This window comes from Phacochoerus africanus, chromosome 6, assembly GCF_016906955.1.
Source record: "Phacochoerus africanus isolate WHEZ1 chromosome 6, ROS_Pafr_v1, whole genome shotgun sequence".
Taxonomy (NCBI): domain Eukaryota; kingdom Metazoa; phylum Chordata; class Mammalia; order Artiodactyla; family Suidae; genus Phacochoerus; species Phacochoerus africanus.
In genome coordinates, this window is record NC_062549.1 from 41,873,785 (window position 1) to 41,892,810 (window position 19,026).

Below are 19,026 nucleotides of genomic sequence, written 5' to 3' on the forward strand. Positions count from 1 at the left end.
AATGGACATTTGCCTTAATCTGAAGTCAGACATATTTCATTTAGAAAGTTGAAATAATTAGCAATGAGGTCCTACTGTATAGCACAGGGAACTATATCCAATCACTTGGGATGGAATATGATGGAAGATATTACGAGAAAAAGAATGTGTGTATACACACACACACACGTATATGTATAAATCACTTTGCTGTACATCAGTAATTGACAAAATATTGTAAATCAAATAAAAAAATTTTAATGGAGAGAATTAACATTTTTTTTAATTTAAAAAGAAACAAGCTCCAGAGCTTCTGATTTAACATCCTGTTTTGGCCCAAAATATGCTATCTCATTCTTCCCTAGGTATCAAAGAAACGGCCAAAATACACTTGAACATTTACATTACAAAATCTTAACTGCTTTATAGTTACGTGAGGTTAGAAAATAATGGTGGTCTCCCCAAACTGTAAGGTTTTGGGAATTTGTTTTAAATTATTCCAGATTTTAAGTATAGTTCATAGCACATCCCCATGTCTGAACAGTCTGCAATTTCACTAGAATTAGGGAAATTTAAGTTAAAATTATGAAACATTCTAGGAATTATTTGGAAATATTAATGATAATACACATGCCTTTGATTAAAAAAAAATTCCACTTCTGTGAAATCATTCTATAGAAATAAAAGTGTTTAAAGATCAATATGAGTTTTGTTTTTTTATTCTGTTAAAAAATAAATAAATAAAAAAGATCAATATGAGTTTTGTTTAAACAAAAAACAAAGTTATACATTAAAAAATAGAAGAATACATATATTATATATTTTCAGCCTTGGGCTATCATGTAGAAGTTACAAGACTGAGATGAATATACAGATCTTTCTTAGGGAGGAAGTCAATGACATACCGGCAAGATAAAAAAAAAGTAAGTGGGCAATATGTTAGTATGCCACATTATTTACAAGCACGCAGATATATGCATGTTATCATATACACATATATATACATAAAATCAGATATATACATATATATACATATATATATATATATATATATATATATATATATAATCAGGTATGTGCATGTTATCAGTCGTGGTTACTTCTGGACTTAGCCTGTGTAAAATGGGAGTCTACTTACACTCACTATACTTTTCTCTTAGACGTATTAGTGAGGACATTACAAATGTTAAATCTTCTAGTAGAAAAAAATTAACATATAATAGGGCCCAACATTACAAGAGCTATTAAGCCAAAAATACTAATACCTTCTGCCTTTGGGGCTTCAATTCAAGACTCAGGTTACCATCTCACTATGATGGGAAATTCTTTCTAAAAGATTCCTTTAACAGTGAACAGACACCAGGTTGAGTGAAACTGGATACTTTGCAAATGTTAAGGCAAGCACAAGAAATTGCACCAGCATCCACTGCATTCATTCCATGCCTGACATTCTGATGGTGTAAGAAAGGAAGACAAAGGTCTTTCTTATACCCAGTGCCCAATGCCAGCAAGTGATTGTCACAGAGTCCAGAGAAGGTGACACATTGGGCTTGGGCTAGTGCCTGACAGTACTCAACCATGAACTATCACACATGCCTCTGAGCTTTTCCAAACCTTCAAAAGATGGCCAGTTGATGATGTCACAGCTTTCTCCCTACAATTCTAGATCAGTAAAGTAAAGAATATTTTCAATTAATGAATGTTTTAAAAATTCATAGCACAGGGAACTCTATCTAGTCAATTTGATAGAACATGATGAAGGATAATATGAGAAAAATAATGTGTATATAATGTATATATACACACACACACATGTATATATGATGGTCACTGTTGTATAGTAGAAATTGACAGAACATTGTAAATCAACTGTAATAAAAATGCTTTTTAAATAAAAAATTTTAATTCCTAAAAATAAATAAATAAATAATTAGTAACAGCTAGAAGCTTCACCACTGCCAAGATTCCAAAGTTCTTGTTCCCTATTGGAAAACTGTAGCTGGAGAGAGAATAAAAAATGCAATGGGACATAGAAACTGCAGGGATCAGATAGGTTAGTTTCAGACCACTTACCAAAAACCTCACATACATAGTGGTGGATGTACTCAGTTTTGTTTTTTTTTTTTCTTATTACGGCCACACCTGCTGCATATGGAAGTTTCCATGCTAGGGGTTGAATTGGAGCTGCAGCTGCTGGCCTGTGCCACAGCCACAGCAACACCAGATCCTTAATCCACTGAGCAAGGCCAGGGATCAAACCCACATTCCCACTCATTCTAGTCAGATTCATTACTGCTGAGCCACGAGAACTCCTCAAACTATTTATTTTAAACAGCTTGAGAAGGAAAAAACAAGGCCTGGTATAATTTAAAAAAAACTTTGAGCAACACTGCTTGTGCTAAAGTGAAAAAATGTAATAAACTGAACTGGTTAGTAGCTAAACAAAGATTTTTAAAAAATTTTTTCTTTGAGAGGTCATTACACATCCAAGTTAGGATCACAGGCAATCAGGCCTGGGTTTGGCTAATCCCATCATTTTATAAGAACCAGAAGGGTTAAGTGAATTGCCTCAGGCAGAAGAAATAAGACTAAAACTCAAGTGTACCATTTTCCAGACGGACACATTTCTCCCCATCATGTCCTTTTTTTTTTTCTTTTTTTGGCCGCCCCACGGCATACAGAGTTCCGGGCCAGGAACCAGATCTGAGCTGAGGTTGCAAGCTATGCCACCAGTGCAGCAATGCCAGATCCTTAACTTGCTGTGCTGGGCTGGGGATCGAAACCCTGTTCCAATGGCTCCAGAGATGCTGTCAATCCCGCTGCACCACAGCAGGATCTCCTCTCCGTTATATCCTCTTGCCTCCAAGAAACTGGGGACAACTAAAAAGAATCAGATTTAAAATATGCTGATCTAGGGAGTTCCCTTGTGGCGCAGTAGGTTAAGGATCCGGTGGCTCAGGTCACTTCTGTGGCAGAGGTTTGATTCCTGGCCTGGGAAGTTTCACATAGTGTGGGTGTGGCCAAAAAAAAAAAAAAAAAAAGAAAAGAAAAGAAAATATGCTGATTCTAAGTAAGTACTGAAGAATCTCATTCTGGACTTGTTAGTAAAGATTTAGAGAGCAAAGAAAGCATCCCCACAAAATTTAAAACAGCAATTTTTATTTATTTTGGGTTGACATGAATTCATGCTACTTAAAAATATAATGTCCCCACCATGGATTGTCCTGTTTTGTAATTCATTCACATGATACTGCCACCCTATTACAATGATTGCTGTGCTACTCACTAATGGCCCTAAGATAAAGGATAAATGGCAAGCTGTATATATGCAACAATATAAGACCACGCTGTCAATATATGGTCAAAATAAATAAACATTTTGGTTTGCCGTGAAACAATTTCTTGGTCAGAGATATGACCAAAAGAGGAGTACCTGTCGTGGCTCAGCACAAACAAATCTATCATCCATGAGGACGCAGGTTCGATCCCTGGCCTCCCTCAGTGGGTTAAGGATCCAGCATTGCCGTGAGCTGGGGTGTGGGTCGCAGACATGGTTCAGATCCCGCATTGCTGTGGCTGTGGCCAGCAGCTAAGGCTCTGATTCAACCCCTAGCCCTGGGAACCTCCATATGCCAAGGGTATGGCCCTAAAATAAAAGACAAAAACAAAAACAAAAAAACAGAGATAGGACCAAAAGCTGTTGTCTGCCCATGCTAACCTTCAGTGTGGCAGACAATATTCTTTTGTGAACTCAGACACGGACTATCAAAGGGTCTTTTGTTTCCGTCCCTCATTGCCACTTCCATCAAGCCTTACCTGGGATAATATGCTGTGTAGTTCATGAAGAGCTGAGTGCCCGCTGGGTAGTACGCTGTGGAGGGCTGCAGTGCCCGCGGATTCAAAAGCACAGAGGGCTGATAAATGGCAGCTTCAGTAGGAATAACTGCTGCTGGAGCTGGAAATGTGTAGGAGGGAGGAGATAGGCCTAAACAAGTAAAGAGAGAAGACCTTAAGATATAGCTGTAATGGTGGACACAGGTGCTAGCACTACAGCCAGAAGGTCACTGTTCCATACACGTTTGCAAGAGACCAGTTCCTTATACCATCCCCAGCAGATTTCTTTTGATTATATAGATCACACCTAGAAGCAATCTCAACTCTCAGACTCTATCAATCTAAAGAACCTAAAGACCTAAAGTCTGAAATCTGGAAAAACCAGGATCAAGTGGACTTTCAGGTCTTCTTGACCATTTCATGACATATGATTCCCCCACCACCACTCCTGAGCCCCAGTTACCACAAACTAACTCTTTAAGGAAAGGTACACAGGACTCACATTTACTCAAATTCAAACTAAAAGCTAGGTTTGTTTGTTTTTCTCTTTCCCTCTGAAAGCTACACTGCTACTCTATCTTATGATCTGCATGAAGACAGTTGTGATAAAACACTACTTCACCAGTACCATATGTTATGCCAAAGCATAGGTTGTGCCAGGGTAAACTGACCCAAAAGGAGTAGATTTATTCTGTATTGTTTACACTTCAAGGCACCTAGAAGATGGGCTTTGAAGCTAATCTATATCATCAGACCAGTGTTTAAAAAAAAAAAAATCCAACTTGAGAAGTAACTCCAAAGATTATGTACAAGACTTGAGAGTCAGCTGATGAAGAGTTGATTCAGATCAAATAGAAAATAAAAAGGATGAAATTCTTGTCTCCTGGTTTTGCAACATCTTTGAGGTCCAGTAACTCATTTAAGCTAGACCACTTGCTGGTCACTAGCTTTAACATGGGGGATGAACACAAATAGACAAGCCATCTATACTCAACAGAAGAGATAACTGAGAGATTGCCTGAATCTGGGGTCCCTGACTTTGGTTTTCCACTTCTTCTTTTTATCTATTTAGGGCCGTACATGTGCATATGGAAGTTCCCAGGCTAGAGGTTGAATCAGAGCTGAAGCTGCTGCCCTATACCACAGCCACAGCAACACCAGATCCAAGCCATGTCTGCGACCTACACTGAAGCTCATGGCAATGCTGGATCTTTAACCTACTGAGCAAGGCCAGGGATTGAACCTGCATCCTAATGGATACTGGTAGGGTTCTTTACCACTGAGCCATGAGAATTCCCATAATTTTCTCTTTTTTTTTGTCTTTTTTTGCTATTTCTTGGGCCGCTCCCTCGGCATATGGAGGTTCTCAGGCTAGGGGTCGAATCAGAGCTGTAGCCACCGGCCTACGCCAGAGCCACAGCAACGCGGGATCCGAGCCGCGTCTGCAACCTACACCACAGCTCATGGCAACGCCAGCTCGTTAACCCACTGAGCAAGGGCAGGGACCGAACCCACAACCTCATGGTTCCTAGTCAGATTCGTTAACCACTGCGCCACGACGGGAACTCCGAGAATTCCCATAATTTTCAAACCTGGAATCCCCTGATATATTTTGCAAATAGCTGAGGCATAAGGGCTAACATTTCACCTGAAAATCTCTACTGTCTTTTGCTCTTATGAGTTTCTACATGTCTATGGAGATGAGTGAGAAAGTCAGCTGAATATGGGTAGATGAACCAAAGTATATTGGTACACTGATCTATTCCACTTTTGGGCACCTTCTTCATACCCCAAAATTGTCCTACATGTTAGATACCTAATTTAGATCATTTTAAAGTCATGATCCCCAGCCTTAAAAAGTCCACAAAAAGGGCAGACAGAACAAACTGAGGCACCTAAGTTATAAATAGGCTGTCATTTAAAGGGAGTTAGCAGCAAAAAAAGAACAAGCCTATTAGCACGCACAAATTGGAATTCTGATTTTTTATCGAGTAAACTCTTCCACTAAAATGACAAATGGCCAGATTTTAGTTAAAAATTTTAGACACTACTAAAAGACATGGAAATACATTTATGCGAAAAAAAAGCACTTAAAATTTTAAAGTTGGTATTTTAGGGCTTGTGAGGGGTAAAAGATTTAAGATAGAATTCCTATAAAGTCTGTAACGACCACTTTTCCACCAGCAAGAGAGAGAAGTAAAAGAATATTACAGCATAAGAAGCTGGGTTATACATGATGGAGAAATTCCCTGGCCTCACAACGCTGGGTAGATTATCACAAAAGGAAATTGCAAAAGTTACTGATATTATCAGTGGTTAATGGACAGGAAACATATGACTAAGATTACTTTTAAGATATCCACTTAAACCCAATCATGAATTTTAAAAACTTGTTATTAGTGATCAACTCAGATATTCACCAACAGCAAGCAGCAGATAAATGGAACTTACCATTTAGGAATTCCAAGGGAAGTGAAGGATTAAGCCCCACCAAATGTTCTATGGAACAAGACTTTATCAAATAGGTTTATTGGTATAGATCCCTCTTTACTAGAAAGTGATGTCTTAATATTCCCCATTTTATTGGCATCAAGCACATAATGCAGTCTACTTTTTCTGGTATCTTTGGACTATTCCAAGTGCTACGTTCTTTAAACATACCCAACATGCTTCACACCGAAGTACGTCTTACTCAAAAGCGACAACTTCACCCCCAAATTCAAGTTTTAACATCAGATCCCCAAATGTTCCTTAGTCATGAACCAGAACTTGGGTCTCCAGACTAAAGGGCTTATTCCTCTCCAACAGGATTCCAAGACGGCTTGCACCCAGGTGCCAATGAGCAAGAGCATGGCTTGATATTAAGCACTGATCCTGTGATCCAATGGAAACTTTGGCTAATTTATTCACGCATTTATGTATTTTACTGGCTTGCTCATTCCAGGTATCCTGGAGAGCAAGAGAGATGCTCTTTGGGTTATCCTTCCCAACAAATACTTAGGGCTCCAAAAATTAAAAATAAAAAATGGGCATCAAATCACCCTTTTTTTCTTTCTTTTTTTTTTTTTTTAAGGGCCGCACCCTCTGCATGCGGAGGTTCCCAGGCTAGAGGTCGAATCAGAGCTACAGCTGCTGGCCTACACCACAGCCACAGCAACTCAGGATCCAAGCCACATCTGCGACCTACACCACAGCTCAAGGCAATGCCGGACGGATCCTTAACCCACTGAGCGAGGCCAGGGATCAAACCCACAACCTCATGGTTCCTAGTCGGATTCGTTTCTGCTGTGCCACGATGGGAACACCACTCTTCCTTTTTTTTTAATAAAAGTTCAATGTGTTGCAGGAAAAAAAAAAGAAAGTGAAAAAGGATCTGGCCATACTTATTTTACCTTTAAATGCGTTATTAAAACATCTACATAGCCAGGTTGCCTCCCAGAGTCAGTGCTTATCTTGAGCACACTAAGCTTCAGAAATCAAGTGCTTATCACTGGAAAAGCAAGAATATGATTTGAAAGGAGGTATGTGTAGCATCTCTAATTATGGGTGTCCACAACCAAGGTCTTAAATGATTACCAGATACTACCGATTTCAGATGGAAAAAGCCTTTATGTAACCACCTCACCTGCCTGAGAAAGAACCAGGGGCACAGAAAGTTACGAAAGCAGCTGAAGCACCTACCAGCATATAGCGTAGAAGAGCGCCAAGACCCAAGAAAAACTTACATGGTAACTTACATGGCGGTGGGGATAAGCCATTTCGATTTAAAGTGCCCCCCATTAACACAAAGTTCATCTCCTCAGCTGAACACTGAAAGACTTCAACATATCTGTCCTTCATGGTTTTTTTATGACACTTCTGTGCAGCCATAAACGCTCTGTCCGCAGACTTCATCTGGATAAAGGCATCTCCTGATGGGCGGCCCTGAGCGCGTAGGGGAAGAATAAAAACAAAAGGAGACTGTCTCCTTCAACAAGGAAATGGTTGCTTACAAAACATGCAAAGTTGACAATCACCCATAGTCCAAGACAGTTTAGCCACAAAATCTGGGTGACAGCATGATTGACTGAAATCTGACTGGAATTTCATCCCTGAATCCACAGAATCGCCCACAAAACCTTGAAGAAATGGTTTTGAGAGCTCAGAGCTGAAAGCGATCCTTTTTGGTTTTTATCAATCAGAATTAGATTTATGGACTTTTGAAAGGGTCTCCTTGTGACTGCAGTTACGAAGTATAGGATTGTGTACTGGGTTTTTCCTTTCTGAAAAATAGGATTAAAATCTTACTTGACTGAGAAAAGCTAGTAACAGAACCAGTATTAGAGCTTCATGTATCCTCCGATGTGAAACTGAATAAACTAGTGTTCTCTTTGGCTTTCAATTCTCTCTCACTGACATGCAACATCCCTGAAGCCTAGGTTGGGATGTGGCTTGTGGAAAGGGAAGGAGGAGAGGAACTGGGAGCTGCAATGCAGTGAAGGGTTGTGAGAGCTGCACCATCAGCTTCGCTTGGGAGCCCGTCTCTCACCATTTCCCTTCCACCTCTGTTTTAAACATTGGCCAAACAGGACAGCTTGCTAAAAATTTTATTTGAACCAAAGCTGGTGGATTTGGGTTCCACAGACCAGAACGCCTTAGTTTTATTTAGTACAGAAATTTTATGGGAGAGAAAAAAAGCTACCTTTTTTAGTTCCTGGATTTCTTTTAAAAAGTCTCTAAGGGACTAGTTATTGCAAATTATTACCATGCAAGTTACCATAAGTTACCATACCAGGGAAATCAGGGACACCAGGGAAACCCAGTCCAAGATGGAAAACTAACATCTTCGAGGAAGCTAAGAGCTCCGTCATCAAAGAAGCATTTCTCCCAAGTGCAATCACCATAGGTCATGAGGGTCAACAAGAGGCAAATCTGACTACTGTTGTTAATCATAGAGTAATAATAGCCCATAGGTTATTAGAAATGGTGACTCAGAGAGAAACCAAACAATTCCCTAGTGTTGCTGAATTGTGGACAATTTTACTCTAAAGGACTCCCATCAGTGAAGCATGCTGAGAGGGCTCCTAGTCAGATAAAAAGTTGCATAGTTTAATGTTGACGTGACAGTGAGAACTTGGGTGTGCTGGTATGGACATCAAGCAGAAGCTCAGAATGTAGCCCATGGCACACTCTTTCCAGCGAGACAGAATTATGGTTATGAATGTGACCAAATCTTCACAAGAGAAAATGGAAACCAGCAGTTTAGAAAAAGATGGTATTTCCAATACAAACCTAGATTCAAACTATGAAAACATCTTGTTTTCAAAAAACTAATATAACTTTGCTTTTAATAAAGAGTCCCAAAATTTTAATTAGAACTACTAGGTTTTCATAGTTCTGTTCTGGTTATGATGGCATAAAATACTGGCAAATTGCACAGCAACTACTAAGATTTTAAAAAAATGTTTTTGAATGCCCACGGCTGGGGCACATGTAAGTTCCCAGGCCAGGAATTGAATCTGAGCCACAGCTGCCGCAATGCTGGATCCTTTAATCAAATGCACCGGGCCCAGAATCAAACCCTTGCCTCTGCAGCAACCTGAGCTGCTGCAATCAGATTCTAAACCACTGCATCACCGTGGGTACTCCATAATTAACTTTATTTAACCAAAAAAGCAAGAGCACCAAGCCACAAACTACTTTTTTTTTTCTTTTTCTTTTCTGGGCTGCACCCGAGGCATGTGGAAGTTCCTGGGCCAGAGACTGAACCCACGCCACCACAGCAAGCAGAGCCAATAGCAGTGACAATGTGGGATCCTTAACCGACTGAGCCACGAGGAAACTCCAAGAACTACCTTTTTTTTTTTTTGTCTTTTTGCCTTTTCTAGGGCTGCTCCTGGGGCATATGGAGGTTCCCAGGCTAGGGGTTGAATTGGAGCTGTAGCCGCCGGCCTATGCCAGAGCCACAGCAACACGGGATCCGAGCTGCGTCTGCAACCTACACCACAGCTCACAGCAACGCTGGATCCTTAACTCACTGAGCAAGGCCAGGGATCGAACCTGCCACCTCATGGTTCCTAGTCGGATTCGTTAACCACTGCGCCACGACAGGAACTCCCAAGAACTACTTTTAATATATTTAGAATATATGCTGCAAACTGTAATAATCTGATTTGGTTTTGACAGAAGATTTTCAATAATTACTTCATTAATACATGTGAACGCCTGTTATGATCACATACTGTTCTAGGTGGTAATAATACAAGTCCTTTTGGAGTTTGTACTCTACTGAATGTAATAAGATATTTACTTTTGATACATAGCATATAAAATAAGCCTTTTCTAAACAGTGTATGGATACCAAATATCTGAGAACACAGACACTGCCCACTGGTTTATACATTGACTGGGATTGCTTTCAACTCGACAGCAGTGGAGCTGCAGAGTTCAGTAGCTGCAATAGTAAAATGTTTTGTTAGACTGACAATGTATTTGTCTCCTACCTGGCATTAATTTGCTAGACCTAGCTTTGGTGATGATATAATCAAAGCTGAATTTCAATTACCATACCAAAGAGAGCATTCTTTCAGGAGTTGATCTTAAAGACCTCTTACATTTGTACTTAAATCTTTCCTTCAAGGCTTACTGTACAACTGATGAACACCTGTCACTTTTTTATTGAAAGAGTGTCTTTGATCATAATACGCAAATTAGCTTTCCAGTAAGCGACTTTCTTACCTGGTGATTCAATACCATGTGGACCCCATGGGTTCGAATATCTGTGGAAAATTCCCCCAGAAAGTCCAGGATGTCCTCAATTGTGGCTGCATAGGGAAGACCTCGAAGGCGTATACAGTCTCTAACGTTTGTAGGGGTCACAAATTGCTGAGGTAGTACTGGAATAATGGGAGGGGTTGGAAGTGGGATGAGAGGGGCCGAGGAGAATCGATTCAGCACCTGTACTCAAAGCAAAACAGAAGTGATTTAGAGCCTGGCTACTGCAAGGCTATCTGCAGCCCAGCTCTGGTATCTTTGGGCACCTGTTAGAAATGCATAATCTCAGAGTTCTCATTGCGGCTCAGTGGGTTAAGAACCCAACAAGTACCCATGAGGATGTGGGTTTAATCCCTGGCCTTTTGCAGTGAGTTAAAGATCCAGCATTGCCACGAGCTGTGGTGTAGGTCAGAGGCGGCTCGGATCCCGTGTTGCTGTGGCTGTGGCATAGGTCGGCAGCTGGAGCTCATCTTTCTGCCCCTAGCCTGGGAACTTCCTGGGAACATGCTGCAGGTGTGGCCATAAAATAAAGCTGGGGCGGGGGGAATGCACAATCTCAGCTCCATTCCAACCTAGTCAATATGAATCTGCAGTTGACCAAGATCCCCAGGTGATCCACAAGCATATTAAAGCTTGAGAAATACTCAAGGAGAAAGTCACTCATGCTTTTCAGCTGGGAAAGCATGATACTTCTGTAAAATGCATGCTGGGTATACAGTATACCCACATACAACACCATGCTCTTAGATTAAGGACTTATCCACCTGGAAAAATCCATCATTGCCTGCCTTGAGATGAGGATCCTTTTTTATTGTTTGGCTGCACTCATAGCATGAAAACCTCCCAGGGCAGGGATTCAACCCAAGCCACAGCAGTGATCTGAGCCATAACAGTGACAACACTAGATCCTTAACTGCTAGGCCACCGGGGGACTCTCAGACAGATATCATTAAAGTCTGCTGCTTTTATATAATTGGGGCATAATAGTAAGTGTGGATTTACAGAGCAACCTATTAAGATTTCATTCCACTAAACATCATTAAAGTCTGCTGCTTTTATATAATTGGGGCATAATAGTAAGTGTGGATTTACAGAGCAATCTATTAAGATTTCATTTCACATTCCACCTCCAAACCCAAGAAATATAGAGAAAATGAGCTAGTAAAGAATAACAGGCCAAACAGAGATTCTGGATTATGTTAAAATATAATGCCCCTTTTATTGGCTGCACCTATAGCATGCTGAAGTTCCCATGCCAGGAATCAAATCCATGCCATGACACTGAAAATGCCAGATCCTTAACCCACTGGGCCACCAGGGAACACCTATGATACATTTATTTTTTTTTATTTTTTTATTTTTTTAGTCTTTTTGCCATTTCTTGGGCCGCGGCATATGGAGGTTCCCAGGCTAGGGGTCGAATCGGAGTTGTAGCTGCCAGCCTACGCCAGAGCCACAGCAACGCTGGATCCGAGCCGTGTCTGCAACCTACACCACAGCTCACGGCAATGCCGGATCGTTAACCCACTGAGCAAGGGCAGGGATCGAACCCGCAACCTCATGGTTCCTAGTCGGATTCGCTAACCACTGCGCCACGACGGGAACTCCCTATGATACATTTATAATGATGTGTAAAGCAGAAGACAGAAGGGCTAGATAATAGCAACCTGAAAAAAATCATTTAGTGAAAATAAAGATAATCACTTCATTTCCACTGAATTTGAGACAATGGTAAAAGACAGAGGATTTTGACGATCTTTGAAATTCATGGAATTCAGCTATCTTGAGATCAAATGAGAGGTCCAATACATTTTGGAGAAAGAACTGCTCCCAGACAATACTCATATTACAAGGTTCTTATCTACTTTTGTCTCAGTTTAGAACATTCCCACTAAATTGGTAACAGGAAGAGGTTCTTGTGCCAATGCCATGTATGGAATCCCCAGGTTTTCTGAACAATTTACCACTGCAGCCTTTATCATTTTATAACTAAAAATATAAATTAATGAACTCCCCCACAACTGCCCTCATTTCCTTACACTGGGTCTGGTTGCTATCTGAATAAGAGGGGACATCAAAGAAATATACACCACCACCAAAGAAATTTCATGACAGAGAGGAAGCAAGATTGCAATACACCAACAACCCAGACACAGTGCAAACATTAAGGTGAAGAACATGAATAGGAAATAAATGTGGTTATAAACAAACTTGGGACAGGCAGTGCAAGTGAGTAAAAAGTTACTGAATGAAATGATTATTAGTAATGAAATGAAGACGGTGAAGAGTCCATGACTACTTCAAAGCTTAGTAAAGAAATCATTAGGGGTGGAAGCCTGGAAAGAAGAAGCCTATGCACACTCAAAGCCATCTTCTGGTAGAGTCATAGAAAGTCAGCATACTCTATACACAAGCCTATTAACAGACAGTAGCCAAGTCTCTGGAGTAGTCCAGTCTAGGCCATGATTTCCATGAAACTGCTCTTCAAATTAAAGATCTTAAAAAAAACTTATTTCCTCTCCTCCTGTTTGGGAAATATGTACTGTAATGTTTATTTATTTTTATTATTTTTTTGCTTTTTAGGGCTACACCCACAGCATATGGACATTCCTGGGATAGGGGATGAATTGAAGCTGCAGCTGCCATCCTATGCCACAGCCACAGCAATGTAGAATCTGAGCTGCATCTGTGACCTATACCATAGCTCACGGCAATGCTGGATCGAATCCACATCCTCATGGATCCTAGTTGGGATTGTTAACCACTGAGCCATGAAGGGAACTCCACATAATGTTTAAAGCTTCAAGCATGCTCAGCATTATTTTAGAGATCTGTAATTTATGATGCTCATTTTCAACAAGGTACAGAATTTTTTTTTTTTTTTTGGTCTTTTTGCCTTTTCTTGAGCCGCTCCTGCGGTATATGGAGGTTCCCAGGCTAGGGGTCTAATCAGAGCTGTAGCCGCCAGCCTATGCCAGAGCCACAGCAATGTGGAATCTGAGCAGCATCTGCGACACACATCACAGCTCACAGCAACGCTGGATCCTTAACCCACTGAGCAAGGCCAGGGATTGAACCCACAACCTCATGGTTCCTAGTTGGATTCATTAACCACTATGCCATGACGGGAACTCCAAGGTATAGAATTTTTTAAACTACAAGTAGGCTCATAGTTTAGGGATTAAGAGCACCAGTATAATAGAACCTAGAACGTAGAATTTTAACTACACTTATTGAAGGTATAAAAATCAATTTAGACAAAAAAAAAAAAAAAAAGGAGTTCCCGTCGTGGCACAGTGGTTAACGAATCCGACTAGGAACCATGAGGTTGCGGGTTAGGTCCCTGCCCTTGCTTAGTGGGTTAACGATCCGGCGTTGCCGTGAGCTGCGGTGTAGGTTGCAGACGCGGCTCGGATCCCGCGTTGCTGTGGCTCTGGCGTAGGCGGGTGGCTACAGCTCCGATTCCACCCCTAGCTTGGGAATCTCCATATGCCAGGGGAGCGGCCCAAGAAAAGGCAAAAAGACAAAATAAATAAATAAATAAATAAATAAATAAATAAAAATAAAAATCAATTTGATGAAGTCAGAAAGACAAATACCATATGATATCACTTATATGTGGAATCTAAAATATGGCACAAATGCACCTGCCTATAAAACAGAAACAGACTCACAGACATGGAAAATAGTCTTGTGGTTGCCAAGGGGGAGGGGAGAGGGGGAAGGAGTGGTATGGATGGGGAATTTGGGGCTGGTAGATGCAAACTATTATATTTAGAATGGATGAACAATGAGGTCCTCCTGTGCAGCACAGGGAACTATATCCAATCTCTTGGGATAGAACATGATGGAAGATAGAATGAGAAAAAAGAATGTATATATGTATGTATGACTGGGTCACTGTGCTATACAGCAGAAATTGGCATAACACTTTAAATTAACTATACTTTAATCTGCTTCCTTAGTGCAGTACGCAGTGCGTCAGTCTCATAAATCAACTATACTTTAAAAAAAAAAATCAATTTGAGAAATTCCCTGGTGGCTCAGTTGGTTAAGGATTTGGTGCTGACACTGATATGACACAGGTTCAATCCTTGGCCCAGGAACTTCCAAATGCCAAGAGGAAGGCCAGAAAAAAAAAAAAACAAAACTGATAATCCTAGCAGGTGATTGGTTCTATTTAACTTGGGGAATTATTTCTAATCACAACATACAATAGGCTTTGCAGAAGCTAGAAAAAAATCATTTTATGAACTCACAGAAATAATAGTAGAGTCAGGGTCTGAACTGTTTGCATAAAAGACGAAAGGAATCATTGAAATGACTGTGTTCTACTATGAAGCCAAGTAGAGTAAGTTGAAGAGCCATGTAAAGCAGTCTCCATAATCTCAGTTGCAAAGGTAGTACTAACTGAACCTTAAAGAGGAATGCTCAGCTGGTAAGTCAAGAAAAACAGCTAGAAGGCTTAAGACCTTACAGATGGTTCTATGCCTCCATTTTATTAGGCTTTCAGGAACTGATTGCTTTATCTGTGCTTCAAAAACAGCACTGAATTCTGAAAGGTAGTAACAGGACAAAATGACACTTTGCAGAGTCACCAACAGTTTGGAACTGATCAAGCCTTTTGGGAAATAAATTTGGCAAGACATTAAAACCTCAAAAGCTCAAACCTAATATCCAGTTCTAAAGAAATCAATCAGAAATTGACAGTTTTATAAGCATCTTTACCTAGAAATTTCTTTTTCCCCCCCTTTCTGGGGGAGGAGGGCATGCCTGTGGAAGTACCTGGGCCAGGGATCAAACCCAGGCCACAGCAGCTGTTGCAGTGACAACACAGGACCCTTAACCTGCTGCACCACAAGGGAACTCCTAGAAATTTCTTATGATAGGAAAAAAGATTAAAGATTAAAATTTTCAAACATGAATAACCTCTCCTTTTTTTCCTTTTCTTTTCAGGGCTGCACCTACAGTACATGGAAGTTCCCAGGCTGGGGGTCCAATTGAAGCTGCAGCTGCCAGCCTACGCCACAGCCATGACAATGACAGATCTGAGCCGCATCTGTGACCTGTGCCACAGCTCATGGTAACGTCAGATCCTTAACCCACTGAACAAGTCCAGGGATCGAACCTGCATCCTCACGGACACTAGTGGGGTTCTTAACCTGCTAAGCCGCAATGGTAACACCTAAATGTGAATAAACTTTGAAAACAGAATTCAAAGGAGTATCTATAGAAATATTCCAATTATATAAAGACATAGAGGGTTTCCTTGTGGTTCCAGCAGTGTCACTGCTGCAACTGAGGTTGCTGCTGTGGCAGTTTTGACCCCCAGTCCAAGAACTTCTATATGCTATGGGTGTGCAAAAACAAACAACCAAACAAAAAAAGGAAGGCATGATATTTTTTTCTGTAAGGTAATAGTGGTTATCATTTGGTTACAGAATAAGATTCTTTTTCATACCGTATATTTTGTGTAATTTCCAAGTTTTATTTTAATGCAATGAATAATGTAGGATTTTTTTCAGAAATAAAGAACAGGGGTGGCGTTCCCGTCATGGCTCAGTGGTTAATGAATCTGACTAGGAACCATGAGGTTGCAGGTTTGATCCCTGGCCTTGCTCAGTGGCTTAAGGATCTGACATTGCCATGAGCTGTGGTGTAGGCCGGCAGCTGTAGCTCCAATTAGACCCCTAGCCTGGGAAACTCCATATGCCATGGTCAGGCCCTAGAAAAAGACAAAAAAAAAAAAGGAGTTCCTGTCGTGGCTCAGTGGTCAGTGAATCCGACTAGGAACCACGAGGTTACAGGTTCAATCCCTGGGCTTGCTCAGTGGGTCGAGGATCTGGCGTTGCCGTGAGCTGTGGTGTGGGTCGAAGACACAGCTCAGATCCTGCGTTGCTGTGGCTCTGGTGTAGGCTGGCAGCTACAGCTCTGATTAGACCCCTAGCCTGGGAACCTCCATATGCTGAGAGAGCAGCCCAGGAAAAGGCAAAAAGACAAAAAAAAAAAAAAAGAACGAACAGGGGAGTTCCTGCTGTGGCACAGCAGAAACAATCTGACTAGGAACTATAAGGTTTCGGGTTCAATACCTGGCCTCGCTCAGTGGGTTAAGGATCTGGCGTTGCCGTGAGCTGTGGTGTAGGTTGCAGACACAGCTTGTATCCTGTGTTGCTGTGGTGTAGGCCGGCAGCTACAGCTCCGATTTGACTCCTAGCCTGGGAACCTCCATATGCCGTGGGTGCGGGCTTAAAAGGCAAAAAAAGAAAAAAAAATTTTTTTAAAAGATCAGAAATAATGTGAATCTACCAACATGCTCTTAAAAACCAACCTGCTGAACTTCAGCTGCTGTGCTCCTGAAGAGTTCAATGTATCGTTTACCCAACAAGTCCTTATGCTTCCTCAACGCATTCTGTGCATATTCCTCACAAGCAAAGAGGACAAAAGCATCCCCTGTTGGCCGACCATCTGGGTAGGTAACAAAGAGAATGCCTTCCTTCCCCCCAGTGATGGGGCAATGCTGTCCAAAGAAGGCCACCACTTCATCAGCTGTGGCTGTAAAGGGGAGCCCCCGCATGCGGACAATGACTTGGTTTTCCTTGGAGAGAAACTGGGCTACCTCATTGGATGTACCTAGGGAACACAGAGATCAGGAAGCACAGGGAGAAATGGTTAAGACATCAACTTTAGCAAATTTAAAATGCTGGACATTTTGACAATGTCCTGAGTTCATAATTAAAGCCCACACTCCCAAGTGAATTCATAACAACATCCCAGGGACCAGAAATCTCTTCCCCCAGATTTGAAACTTTCCGCCTCCCATTTTCATAAAATACCCCTCTTCATTTAGGAAGGTAGCCATAGGGTTAAGTCATGGGCCACCCACCATATTCTTCTCAAGGAGAGGCAACAAGTCATCATGGTGATTAAGGGCAGCAGTCCTGGAGCTGGAATGCCTAGCTCCCATTGTGGCTCTACCATTTACTAGGATATGACCTCTGTCAAGTTTAACCTCTGTATCTCAGTTTTCCCATCTGTAAAATTACCTACCTCATAAATTATGAGAATAAGTTATTACACAGAAAGCACTTTAGTCATTTTTATTATTTTCCTGATTACTTTTTATTAAGAAAGTTTCAAAAATACTCAAGTGGAGAGCATAAGGAATATACCCGGAAACTAGTTTCAACATTTATCAACACTCTGCATAAAGCAATCTTTACAGTGCTGCTTTGTAGCAAACACTCAAACATACATCCTTCACTAGTAACATTTTCCCTAAGAGCAAATTCTTATCATACTGCCCATACACCATGAAATCCCAGGTATTGATGTGAACATTTAACTTTGCCGCCTGCAATGCACGGTCTTATCTACCATGGAATCTCAGGATCATACAACTCCAAATACATTTCATCTTGAACCAATAGCAAACACTGCTTTGGGAGGTTTAGAAACACCATTAAATGTAAGCCCTGAATCTGGAGGCTTTGGTTTATCTCAAGAAATAAGTGCAAGAAATACACCAGCAATCATATAAACAGGATGCCATTATTACAAGTTTTACGGCTATAAGGATTTTTATCAGGGCTATAATAATGAAAAGATATAAATGTTCCCTGCATTTAAGTGAATGTAACCCTACTATATTTTGCAATGTGTCAAAAGCCCCCTAAAAAGTCCACCCACATTCCCTGTTTAGTGACCCTATTTTTACAGATTTATCCTAATGAGTGGCATTTGTAACTTTGTACACAAAAATACTCACTGTGACATACTTAAGAGTGAAAAGTCGGAAATAAGCTCTAGTAGGATTGTTGACTTTTTTTTTTTTTTAAGTTACGGTACACATAATACTGTGTAGCAATTAACATTTAAGAAAACAGAGTAATATAAGAAGATATTCATAATATACTAAAAGGAAAAAGGCAATTAAAGCAGTATGAGCAGAGCAACAGAATCTTACAGAATAGTTCAACACATTAAAAAAAATCTGTTGGACAAACTACAGTTAACATTTTTTATGCATCTATTATTTTTAGGTTTTAAAGTTATGAATCACTCAAGAATTAGATAAAGACTTTATCTGTTTCCACTTCTTTCTGGCTATATTACTGCAAACACTACATATTCTAAAATACTAGCAGCTAAAAAGCTCCCATGTTCCTGGCCACAGATGAGTTAAGGAAATTAAAAGAAAAACTAGGAAGCAGATATACAACAATTCCTGTTATTCTGGTGTGGCTGTTTGAAAGCAGTTTTCAGACCATTTAATTTCTTTCATGAACTACTCTTTCCTTTTGCACACGACTTTCTATTACCCTTTGACTTCTGTATCGAACAATTTTTAATGGCTATTTAACTACAGTTGGTTGACTCAAGCCTTAGGGCAAGCATTATACATTATACTAACTGCCACTATTGGATATATTTTCCTCCTAATTAAAAAAGGTCAACTTCTGG

At 40.6% G+C, this 19,026-nt stretch overlaps 1 protein-coding gene across 7 annotated transcripts in view; it reads right to left on the reverse strand.

Annotated features, from left to right (window-relative positions):
- Positions 1 to 19,026, reverse strand: part of ESRP1 (epithelial splicing regulatory protein 1) — a 68,632-nt gene that overhangs the window by 26,655 nt on the left and 22,951 nt on the right. For 4 of the 7 annotated variants that reach the window (XM_047783595.1, XM_047783593.1, XM_047783592.1 and 1 more), the window contains exons 10-13: positions 16,895 to 17,196; positions 10,531 to 10,749; positions 7,539 to 7,737; positions 3,796 to 3,964 (exon numbers count right to left, since the gene is read on the reverse strand). In XM_047783595.1, the coding sequence (XP_047639551.1) occupies positions 3,796 to 3,964; positions 7,539 to 7,737; positions 10,531 to 10,749; positions 16,895 to 17,196 (889 nt within the window). The remainder of the gene's footprint in view (positions 1 to 3,795; positions 3,965 to 7,538; positions 7,738 to 10,530; positions 10,750 to 16,894; positions 17,197 to 19,026) is intronic. The other 3 variants (XM_047783591.1, XM_047783594.1, XM_047783589.1) reach the window with 1 other exon arrangement.